The sequence below is a fragment of the Equus caballus genome, chromosome 3, assembly GCF_041296265.1.
Source record: "Equus caballus isolate H_3958 breed thoroughbred chromosome 3, TB-T2T, whole genome shotgun sequence".
Taxonomy (NCBI): Eukaryota; Metazoa; Chordata; class Mammalia; order Perissodactyla; family Equidae; genus Equus; species Equus caballus.
In genome coordinates, this window is record NC_091686.1 from 74,975,839 (window position 1) to 74,988,594 (window position 12,756).

The 12,756-nt window shown below is 33.3% G+C and overlaps 1 protein-coding gene across 12 annotated transcripts in view; it reads left to right on the forward strand.

Annotated features, from left to right (window-relative positions):
• EPHA5 (EPH receptor A5) overlaps nucleotides 1-12,756 on the forward strand; it is a 330,237-nt gene that overhangs the window by 159,413 nt on the left and 158,068 nt on the right. For 8 of the 12 annotated variants that reach the window (XM_023638036.2, XM_005608745.4, XM_023638034.2 and 5 more), the window contains exon 4: nucleotides 10,260-10,415. The exons of the other annotated variants lie outside the window; for them this stretch is intronic. In XM_023638036.2, coding sequence (XP_023493804.1) covers nucleotides 10,260-10,415 — 156 coding nt within the window. The remainder of the gene's footprint in view (nucleotides 1-10,259; nucleotides 10,416-12,756) is intronic. 12 annotated transcript variants of the gene reach the window in all.

Genomic DNA, 12,756 nt, shown 5'->3' on the forward strand with positions numbered 1-12,756 from the left:
TGCCAGGGAGGCAGCGGAGCAATAGTGAGAAAGCTTAGCTGTGTTACCAGACACACATCTGCTGAATTCTCAGATTCTCCCCGTAATGGCTGGTGGTAAGAACTTAGGCACCTTGGTTTCCCTTGTACCTATAAAATGGAAATATTAATACCACTGACTTCAGTATTATTATTGTGTTAATTAAATGATCTGGATCTGTGTAGATTTCCACTTACTGACTGACACTAATGGACATGGTGAATTCGTGTCAGTTTATTTTATTACTGTGGCTACTGTTATTATTATCTCTGTGTCGTGGGGTTATAAAAGAGAGCGGTGAGATGGTGGCAGGATGGTAATCATAAAGTGACAATGGAAAAATAATATGCTTTAGAATGTAATTTAATTTTGGTTAAGATTATAACCTTGAAGTCTAAGTTCCATATTATAAAATAAAGAACCTGCTTTCTAATCATCCCTGAGATCAACCATCTAGAGTTATTGTTTTTCTAGCTTCCTTTTTCTTTCTGCTCTGGCTTCTGAAAAAACCCAAGACACAGTGTAGTTTTGAAATTGAGATTGCCTGATAGCTAGGACATAAAAATAAACTCTGGGGATGATGGAGTAATTCTATAGCACTGATCATATTAAAATAAGAAGAAAACAATATGTGAGCTAAACATAGACAGATAAAAATAAGTTAATATATGATTCTATGAAGTATATTTGAGAGTTTGCCTGGGTGAAGATTTTAGAAATAAGGTATATTATTAAAGGACAATCTTTAACAAGTTATTTTGGGCATGAATTTCCCATTCTGTGAACGAAGAATTATGCCCCTAATGTTGGCAAATGAAATTGTTTAATTTGAGACCCAGTAGGATACTTCTGCACTGAAAATTAAGAGCAAATAGATGGCTGCTTTTGCCAAAGGAACTGCACTAGCCAGTTGCTTTTGCTAATTCACGGGCTTTCCATTTAAAAGAACGGTATTCGATGGATATGCATTGACCATTTGCAAAATGGCTTGATTCATTTTAATTCTCAAAGCACAATTTGGAGAAAACTGGTTTAGAACAACTACCCGTCCTATGTATTCTCTATCTTTTCTTCATTGTATTGATATTTATAGCAACAAATGAGCTACAGTCCTATTCTCCAAGTATGCTTTCTCATAATCAGGGCAAATTTTAAATTCTTTTTCATTTTAAGGCAAATTAATAGTTTTCAGACCCTTGTTAAACAGTTAATCTCTTTATATCTAGCTATGCTTTTTAAAGAATTGTGTTGTTAATGTTTTAGTTAAACCTAAGTTTTAATCGGTATGGGTATAATTGTCTAAATGAACAGAGGAATAAGTTTTCCTTGTTATAGTCGTTGCATGCTTTTTAAAGAGAAAATATAATCACCAAAGCATACGACATATATACTACATATAATACGTATACTACATATAATGGTTCATTCTTTATTCCGAAACAGTACATATATAATCTGAACTTTGTCATCATGTTGAAGGAGATATCATTTTATTACACAGGCAGTGTTGTCTTCTGAGTTAGTGATCTAAGATGTAATGCCCAATGGTACAAGGAGAAATGCTCATGACAGAAAACACTATTTTTCCCTTGGCTGTCAAGGCCAAGACTGTGCCAGACCTCACATACACTTTCACAACAAATGTTGTGTTGAATGCTTTTGTCTGTTTGTGGAAGTTTTATTGCATTAACTGAGATATTCGCTTCATGATTCATAACTGAACTCATTTTATAACCATACAGACATGAGTTAAACAAACCAGGTTTCACTACCTGAGTCTAGAAATAATGAGTACTTCAAGTCAAATACACAGGCCATAAGCTTTTCTTTCAATTAAGGATAAATCAGTCAGCTTAATATTTAAACTGTACATCAAACCCATCAAAGCAATAAATATTTATGTCACGAATGTTCTTCCGAAAAGCACCTGGATTGAATCATTCAATAATGAAGAAAAACGCTAAAGTCTGATACAAGATTATTTCATAACGTTTCATCAATATTTAATTTTTCATCATATTCAATATGAAACAAAGTGACAAGGCCTTGATATCAGATTTAATCAACTTGTACAGAAAAATTATCTTTGCCGATGACGAGAGAAAATTGTAAGTGGGGTACTTGGAACCTTTTAGTTTAGAGAAGATGTATGTTTTATCGATAAGCAAATGCTAAACTTTGTGTCGTGGTTTTAGTGAGATAACATTCATCCACAGATTTCCCCTTTCTTATAAATTTGCATAATAAATTCATTCTCAAAAACACAGACTTCTGGCTTTCTCTAAAGTTACAAAATAATTATAGACATTCATTTTGCTTGTGAAGATATAAAAGAATTATACATTTTGGATATCCAACTAACTCATGAAAATATGTCGAAAATATTTGCAAGGCATAGTGCTAAGTTTAGGTGCTCTAAAAAGAATTATGTAAAAGTCCATTTTCTGGCTGCTTTATAATCCAGCCCATCCCCTGGATTTTTGGGCTTTCATGCTTTCACCAGTTGAAGACATGATAAAAGAAAGTACCAGGAGATTTACCATTTGAAATTAAAAAGTCATTTAATTTGATTTAACTTAGTTTCTATTTTTCTCGGTGCAAATTCACTGAGAACTGGATCCCTCTAACATATTTGATAGCTGATACTTCCTTTCTTAGGAAGAATTTAAATTGTGAAAGAGTGTTCAAAAGCACCATTTGTTCATAAGACAAACTGACATAAGACCACTGCACATAGTATTTGTTGGAGTCAAGATTAACTCATTCAGATTGGGACTTTCTGTATCTATGAAAAAGTAAAGATAATGTTTGAGAGTGAAAAACAATTCAAACATATCTTAAACTAACTTTTCCTGATCTTTCAATGTATTCATTTCAAGTCTGTTTAGTTTAGCAATAGAAATACTTCGTGCTGACTCCCCAATCTTTATCTAATTAAAATTTTTGAAGAAGTGGAAAATATACAATCAGATATTTGTAGTGTTTTGTACATACACGTACACTCTCGCACGTCTCCTACACACACTACCACTGAAGCATGCTGATATCGGAAATGATCCACAATTATTTGTTTGGGAAGCAAAACTGCTCAGTATCTTAAGTATCTACTGAAATTATAGAGCTACGAAAAATATCCAGTAAAACTAACTCCTAAAATGAAACTTTAAAATGATCTGGAGCAATTTATTACTGTAGAAGAATCCAATCATTCAATAATTAAGGAGAAAAACGCCTCTGCTCTGAGAGATACCGTGGATTCTATCATAGACAAACGTTCATCCTTACATAGATGGTTTGTAGCAGCCTTTAGAGAACTGCTGAAATGATGTGGCTTTTATTTTAGGGGATATTTAATTAGGTAAACATAAAATAGTAATATTGTGATTTATGGGTGTGCACAGCTTAGGGGCCATGTGTCAGTCCATTCCAAGCTAAAAGGAGCCTCGTGGTTGAGTTACTACTCTCACGCATGCCCATGTTGCCATGGTGGAGAGACACACTATCAATCATTGCAGAACGTCTCTCCATGAACACTGTGCGTGACTTGTTATTCAGACATGTAAAATTGAAATTAGTTTAGCTTAATTATTTTATCTTAAGAAGCCACATCATTTGTCAAGGAATAATTTTGAAATAAATAATAATTGGATCAATGTGCTTTACTTGAGCATGACAAACGTTCTGTCCTAGATGATTTGGTAAATTGGTTATATCTATATGGAATTTACTTCAGTATATTCTGAATTTTAAGCGTCGTTTTTAACTTTGCTAGCTATTAGTTATGATATAACTTCTAATCTTAGGAATATAACAGGAAGTGATATTGGTACATAATATATTTTTACTAAATTTAAGGATATTCTGCTCTTTTCTGAATTCTAGAGGAGGTGATAATTTCTTACCCTATACTGTAAGAGGGAAGTCAGTATTAGAATTGATCATTGACACTACATGATGAAGCACTTCTATAAAAGATATAGATTTAGAAATATAAAAATGTGAATGTAATACAATTCCTAATAGTTTCTAAAGTCACACATCCATTTTTTATAATTGGATGATACCGTGTTATAAATATATATGCACACATGTATATATGTGTGTATAGTCTGTTACTGATGGTCTACAATATTGTTGTCACTACATACACATATCCATATACACACACACACATATATTCACACACATACACAATGATATTTTTAAATTGTCACTTTGAGTGCCTTATTAATATTAATATTAAACACCATTAAACAATTAATAAATTCCTAAATATATGACAGACAACATATAAGCTATCACCACACATAACTGAGTTATTTAATGGCATGATGGCAATGAATATGTTGTAATTATACTTGCATGTATAGTGTCCAGTAGTGTTCATGACACATAGGCCTGGTTTATTACATACTTTGAATGAATGAATATGTGAAGGATATGTAACCTAATTACTGTTACTCTTCATTTGTAAATATTGTATAATTTCATTGAGCTTCTATTAATATTTAGTAAGCCTAGATTGAAAACATATCTGTAGAAAGAGATTTAATATATTAATAGCATTCTTATTCTCTGATACTATTTGCTAATATTAGAATTAGCCTCATTCCTTTAATAATTTAAACATATTCTAATTAGCCAGTAATTTCAGATTCTTAAATAAGCTCTTTCTCCTGTTTCTGTTTGCAAACATCCAAGAGGTGTTGCCAAATTTTAGAGTTCCTAGCTTAAAATTATTTTAACTGTATCAATGTTTTAACACAATATCTATATTTTTTATACTGAGCAGATATTTTAAATGTGAGGATAGATGTGCTATCAATGTTAAATTTTGTTATAAATATTACTGACTATATTTTGAGTTGTAATTTTCTTGTGGCATGTTGTGTTATGCTGTTTTCTTAATAAACACGTCTTTTAAATTTGGGCTAAGCTATCTTGTGGGCCCCTTCATTTGAAAAATCTTTTTAAAGAGTGAATTTGACTTAGCTTACATCCTCTGATAATTCACATATGATAGAACTATGGTAAAATCTTGTTCATAGTGATTTTCTGTCATTCTTAATAAAGCATAATTGGATAAATTCAATAACATTCTTGAAGGTTAATTATATCATGAACACTGTAGACAACAACAGTCTGTGCATTTTTATTTTCTATTTCTTTTCTTTTATATACGTCTATTTAAAACTGGTCTGTACATTTTAACTCTAATGAGGAGAATTATAATATTCTATTACTAAAACAGTATTTTCTACTTACTTTGTTTTTTTATTTTTCATGACGACCATGTTCTTGGAGCATTGAGTTTGAACTGTAAAATGAATTCACTTAGGCATCCCAAGGGTGATGGATCTTAAAGGGTAAAATATTTTGGAAACATTAAAAGTAATTTAACTGACGATAATGTGAAAAAACATTCTAAATTGTCAGTTTAACCATTTTTGATAGTTTTGAGGGCTTTAAAAAGATTCCTAATCAGATTATGCAGCACCTTTCATAATTTTAGCAAGTGAAAGCCTCTGTTCATTTCAGTATTGATAATATGCTTTTTCTGTTTAGATTTAAAAACTGCATTTTAATTGATCTCATTGACATCCTTGTTTTTGAAGTGATAAATATGAGAGTGAAAGTGTTGGTAGTTTGTGCAAAGCTTCTAAGGTAGCTAGTGTAGATGTAACAGATTATTTTTTACTTGTCAGGACTTAATATTTAAATAATTCAGGTTAACCAGCTTTTATTAAGTTCCGGCTATCCCATTTAGACCCTGAGAAGGACACAAATGTACTATTTACACCAATAAATACTGATGCATATGTACTGAAACAAACAACTGTGTTACATATGATGAAAATCAAGTGAACAGTTTCCATTTTCCAGAATGTTCACACGAGTTGGAAACACATGGGAATTTACACACACAAAATTATGACAAAAATTTTACTATCTGCCATAAGATAGACACTAAATAAATGGTGCAAAGTTCTAAAGGATGTGTAGGGAAGGAAAATGTAATCCTGAAGATCAACACAGCATTACGGAAAATGTAATTCTTAAATGAGCTTTGAAGCATGGACAGAATAGGAATTATAAAAAATAGTTTCCTTTTCTCCAGAAGATTGCGAAAATCATCTTATTAAACATTTAAGGTAGGATGCATTTTTGTCTCCTACTGCTAGCCCAATTAAAATGGACTTGCATAGTATTGTCCAAACAATATTTAGATAACGTATGACTGTTGTGTGAAACATCTTTGTTCCGAAGCTTCCTTTATTTTGGAATGAAAATTGGAATTCAGAGAAATTTTATTACTTACCTAAATAATTATTTGTTAAATATTGTCTTAATTAAAGTGTAAAAAATCGATTTTTCTTCTTTTGATTATTATCATTTATTTTCTGCATCCCCAAATATGTTATAGCTTTAGGGTGTGGAGTACATTTTTTATTTTCTCACCACAGTATAAATATTCCTTACCACAGTGCTTGACAGAAAGAATGCCCTCAAAAAATAAATACCAACAGTGTCTTCCAAATCCCTTATCATGGGGTACAAACTTTTTTTCCCTAATTTACAGTTCTTTAGGCCTGGAATGCTTTTCCTGCGATATTTGGAAGCAGATAGAGGAGGTCCTCAAGTGCAGGAAATTCTAAGTGGGTTGGTATGGATGGAGATAGTGAGTGTGATAGGACACAGCATTTGAAGGGTTTCTTAAACATTGTGTGGATACTTATAGGCTATGCTAGCATTTTGTAGTAAATTAACTGGAGTTTCCCCAATGAGGACAGGATCAACTGCTGCTGAGAAGTATGGCAATGAGATGACTGTAATCTTCACAAAAGCAGTTTCAGTGAAGTGGAGTGTGTCAACATGTGATTTAAAATGGGGAGCTAGAGATGCAAGTATGAAAAAGTAATTTAAGAAATCGTGTTCCGAAGGGGAACAAAACTGTTTGGTAGCTACAGAGAGAACTGGAATCAAGTGAGATTGATAGTTTTGTTGTTACTTGTTTTGTTTCGTTTCACTGTGTTTTCACTAAAAAGTTCTGGAAAATTGTTCTGGGCTTATGTGAATGACTGAGTGAGAGAGAGAGAGACTGAGCATGTAAAAGGGATAGAGACACTTGAAAGATTACCCTCCGAGAGTAGAGATGGGATTCCTAACAAATAAAGACATTTTTCTGATGGGAGCAAGCACACGCTGCCATTTTAAGAGGAAAAAAAGGTAGAGAGTGGGTACATGTGCATATACCTTTAGAGATTTGGTGGAAAGAAAATAAGAAAGTTCCTCTCTGATGGCTTCCACTATCTCAGAACACAGACAAATGTACCAACTAGGAGTCACAAAAGAACAGAGCTTATAAGGAATTAGAAGAAAGAGAAGCTACAAAATAATCATGTTCATGCTAGGAACTGAAGTTAACTGAGGAGATGATACTAAAATTGTCCAGCAGCATTGTATGTCCCGTTTGGACTTGGCGCTATGATTTGAAGGCATTACATAATTATGGTTTTGTGATACTTTTCTTGGACAACATTGAAACCTGCATTTTTCCTCTCTGTACCTCTATTTGGATTTCTTTAGCCACCTCAAATTAAATAATGCTTTAGACATAATCATTACCTTTTCCCGAACACCTTTCACATCGAATGCTCTCTATCGGAGAAAATGGCACCAGTGTTTCCTGTGCGGTTTAAGCCAAAGACCTTAGGGGCCTTCATAGGATTCCCCACTCACTCATCTGACCATTAAATACGTCTCAAAATCTTGTTGATCTTAAGTCCCACTCATCTCCTGAATTTACCTACTTTTATCTCTCACCATTTGAACCACTCTTGTTAAGCAACAGAGTCTCTTTCTGGACCAGTACAACAGAAACAAAAGGGCCAATTGCCTCCATCCATGCTCCTCTCTAGTCCCATGTTGCTATGAAATTTTCTGTTAAAAACCACTTTGATCTTATTATTTCCCTGCTTAAAACTTTATACCAACCTCTCCTTATTCATAAGTTAAAGTCCAAAATAATAAAAACTGTAAGCTGTTTATGACCTGGTGTCCTCTTCCCTGTCTAATTTTCATCTTTGCCACTTTATTTCTATTATCTCCCCGATCAATTCTTTAGTTTCCTCCATCTCCCTGTTTGTTCCCCACCTCTTTTGGTACTTTGCAAAGATTTTTCCCTCTAATGCACTGCAATACTCTTACTCATATTGGATAATTTTCCTAATCTTTTACATCTCAGCAGAGATTCAGCTTCCAAAGTCTTCTTTGACATTCCAGTCTAAATTAGGTGTCAATGTTCATCCCCATGCTCTTTCTTTTTCCGAGCATAACCATATTTATAATTATTCATGCAACGCTTCTAAGAATCATAAAGGCAGGGCTGTGTCTACCTTGTTTACTTCTGTAACCCAGTATGAAGCAAAATTTATGGCCCACTACCTCTGCTAAAAGCATTTTGTTGATCTACTGAACATAAAGACACATTTATCTACCTTTTACTTACATTTATATTTTTCCTATTCCCAGAGTTCCCCTGGAGGGTTGAATAACAGTGTTACATGTGATATCATACAAAATGTTTACGTTAAAAGGCACTCATTAAAAAGATAATAAGCGACATTTGTTTCATGAATGATAAATAAATTCCAAATATGTGGAATGCATGGATTGACACTTCACATCTTTGAAAGCAAATAGTGTTTAAAGTGAGAATGGTTTTACTGAAAAGGATAAAAGAAGAAAAATTGGATAAGTTAGCTAAGCATGGTATTGGCTGCTACAGCAATCCTGTTATAAGAAAAATAATATTTAAAATCTTCTCCTAATCATTTAACTACAAGAATGTCCCTAATGCTATCAAAAAGCTCTTCTTATCTTTGAAATACCTTCACATTCTCTCTGAATTTATAAGAGCATTAAGGCTTTACTATCGCTATAATTAGATCTCCTGAAAAAAGTACCTTCTCATTTTTGTCAATTCCTGATTATTCACGGAGATGGCGGAAAGCCTGAGCATGGATTACTAAAACCCCAGATCATTTATAGCACATGAAAATTGGCCCCACTTCATTATGTCTATCAAAAATTTCTATTGAAATATGAGTTCACCTTTGAGCTTTAGCAAATGTTCATTGATGCTTGAATAAATGCTCAAGTATAATAGTGAATTTTTAAAATAGAAAAAAATATAGATGATTGATTAGCTTTATGTAAACTAAGCCTTCAAAGGTTATCAAACCATCAGTTTGGTGGTCTTCAAATGGCCTATATTGGGCAACTGGAATAAAAGCTTGGCTTTATTAGCCATTGAGAAGAAAGAAAGAGACAAATTCTAGGGAATCCACACAATAAAAAGATTTACATTGTTAGCACTTACTTACTTCACCACCAACAGAAATGTTAACAAAAATATCCAGGGAACATTTTCTTTATTTGATTCTAGATAGTTCAGTTACAATCTTCATGCCACGCCATTCATTTATTTATGCATAACCTAGCAATTTGTGAACACATATTCTGGTCAAACACTGTGATAAGCATTGTGAACACAAAATTGAATAAGACACACTTTCTATCTTTTATAGATCATTGCAATTTGTATAGTATAAGTATGACTGGTATGAGAATAGACGCTTGTTGAATCAAGGAAAAGTTCTAAAATGGAGAAAAATGTAAAATAAATGCCTAAAATCTGACTCTTCCTGAAATCAATATAGTGTGAACGATACATCAGCTCATTTATGCATTCTCCCCAGTCTAACAGAATTTGTGAAGCTTTAAGCTTCTACAGTTAATTTATTTATTAATTCAATAACAAAATTTTGAGCACTTACTGCATACCATACCATTCTATGAGCGTAGTGGAAAATTTACATTTCTTCAACAAAAGTTGTATTAATAATAGAGTAAATGAAAATTATACTTAAAGCACTGCTTCAGTTTTAAGCACATAGAAGTATTTACCTTTTATAATGTAATTTCTTATAAGCTCCTGTAGCATAAAAATCATTAAAAATATATACATTCCAAACGTTTAATTTAAATACTTAAATATTTGATTATCTGAATGAATAGCCTAGTATTTATGATTCAGAAGCTTATGAAGGTTTTTGAAATTAATACAAAGCTTGTGTTATATGTAATCTGTGTATATTAGTCAAAATAATGACGTGATTCACAAAACAAACACTGCATCTGTTCCAGGGAAAAGCTTAGTCTCTTATTTCTTTTGACAGTGTGCAGACCTGGGTTCTTCAAAGCCTCACCTCACAGCCAGAGCTGCAGCAAATGTCCACCTCACAGTTATACCCATGAGGAAGCTTCAACCTCTTGTGTCTGTGAAAAGGATTATTTCAGGAGGGAGTCTGATCCACCCACAATGGCATGCACAAGTAAGGAAACCCATGGATATTTGGTGATGAGAAGTTTCACCAGTTTGAAAAAAGAGCATGATGGAGCCTGTTACATTCTATTACCATTTCCCCTAAAACAGGCATAACGTTTAATCTTCCAGTACGATTGTTCACCAAATTTCAGTCTTCTTGAAAAAGCATTGAAAAGTTTGACTCTCTTTTATCTCTCACTGTCAGAAGCATCCATGTGCCCTAATTTCAAATTCATCGTCTGAACACAGATATAGAATTTTCCTTTTGTTTTGTGATCTTTTAGTGTTGACAATAGCCAAAGATGACTTGATAAATTCATTTCCCTGTTCACAGTAAACCTTTTTCTCTTCTTCTTCCAAGCCATTTTTTTGATCTATCATATAAACATACAGTAAATGGCACTTTCGCCTTCTTGTTCTAACCTGCCCCACTAAGCTGCAAATGCCACTAAAAAAGATGGCAGGAAACACTACAAGAACATGGAGTACTGGGGGTTGGAAAATCAGATGGAGGAGTCAAACATAGAACCAATTTTTTAGCTAGAATTTCTAAGCAGTTGTCATGTTTCTTATTAGTGAGCATCCTTAACTGCTATTAATTATACTATCAGATAATCATATAATTAGAGTGATGAATATAAAACATCTAATTTCAATATTGCAGTGGATGCATCCACATCCATCAGTGTTTTTGGTGCTTTTGTTTTTCTAGTATTCCATGTATTTATTGGAAGGAAACAAATTTATGTATTTGTTTGCTTGATGGCAATATCTTCATAGTTTTTCCACAATAATAGTCTTTATAGCAAATCAGACACAAACAGAGGAAGAAAGGGAAGAAAAGTGAATTCCCTCTGCCCATAACTTTCAATTTCCATGACCCACCTTATTTTACTATTTTAGATCTCAGTAAGTTGTAGTTGCTCTCAAGGATGATGGCAAAGATGTTTGAAACTTAGTATTCATTAGCATTAAATATAAAGAGATGTACAACTCCTTTAATTAAGTGATCAAAAGCTGAAATTTCATCTGTATTTCAGTGTCTGAATTTCATAGTGTCAGTAAGACGTATTTTCATAATTCCTCAAATCATTGATATTAGTTAGCTTTACTTTGCTAAAGATCATTCTTTTATCATGAGACTGATAATTTTACAGGTTAGATGATTGCTAATTATGAACAATTTCTTTCAAATGAGTAAGTGACGTTATCATATATACTCTTGGCAGGATTCATTTGAATAGAGGAGATATAAACTATGATGGAATGTGATGCGTTTGGTTGCAGTGGAGATTATTTTGATTCTTCAAAGCAAAAGAATGCCCAAATGGTGGGGAGAAATGTTGGCTAGACAATAGAATGGCAAATTAGGGAGAGAAAATCATGTCTTGAATTATCTTTTACTTTTCATTCATTTTCTAATTATTATTTTCTTTAAGTGGTCTGGCTATGATCCTTCTCTTTCTCAGCACAAATGTGAGCCTCCCTTTCTGTAAATCTGTTAGGTTTGGCAATGGGGGAGAGCCCGTGTTCTGGTGGCAAGGACTGCTTAGCACTCTTTTAGGACCTGCGTCCATAGTCAGGCTTCATATATTCTCTGTCCCCAGGCGTGTGAATTTCTAATACTGTGTCTCAAAAGAACACTAATTTGTATGCATTTCTCAAAAGACTATTGGGACTTATGTAGAAGATCTTTCTAACATATAATCTGTGAGCGTGTATATTCTGTTTTTAGTTGCATTCATAGTACCACAAATTCTGCATGCGATCCCCTTGAACAGATGGCTTGATTGATGTTCAGACGAAAATCTTAAATTTGCTTTCCCTTTGGCTCTTTGGAATTAAATTTATGGTTCCAATTCCTTTCAATATTTTTTCTGGGAAAAAATGTACATGTAAAATCTGGAAAACAGAATGTTGTAAACCTGCAGGGAAAGAAAAATCAAACAAAAATAAAAACCTAGATTCTAATGAATCTGCTTAAACCAAGGGTACTTCTCACAACTCTACTTTGGTTCATACATCACATCTATTAGTGGGGCAGTGGAATTTCATTACATTATTTTTTAGGTACATGTCAATCTGAGCCTCTACTTTTTACCTCTATTTTAGGGCTTCAGTTGAATTTGTCTTGTTTTGACTTTAAGAGGTGTGTGTACCCCCACCCAAATGTTGAGGGGCTATTCAGAGCAGAGGCAGAGGAAAAGGAAGAGTCAGATTCTGATGGATTTTCACAGATTTAGAGGAAAGGTTAAATAGGGGTACTTTCAGTTGGCAGAAACTTCTGTTTGGTATCTTTCTGAACTAGATATATTTCAGGTATATTTTGCGTTTTTCTCAGAAGTAAA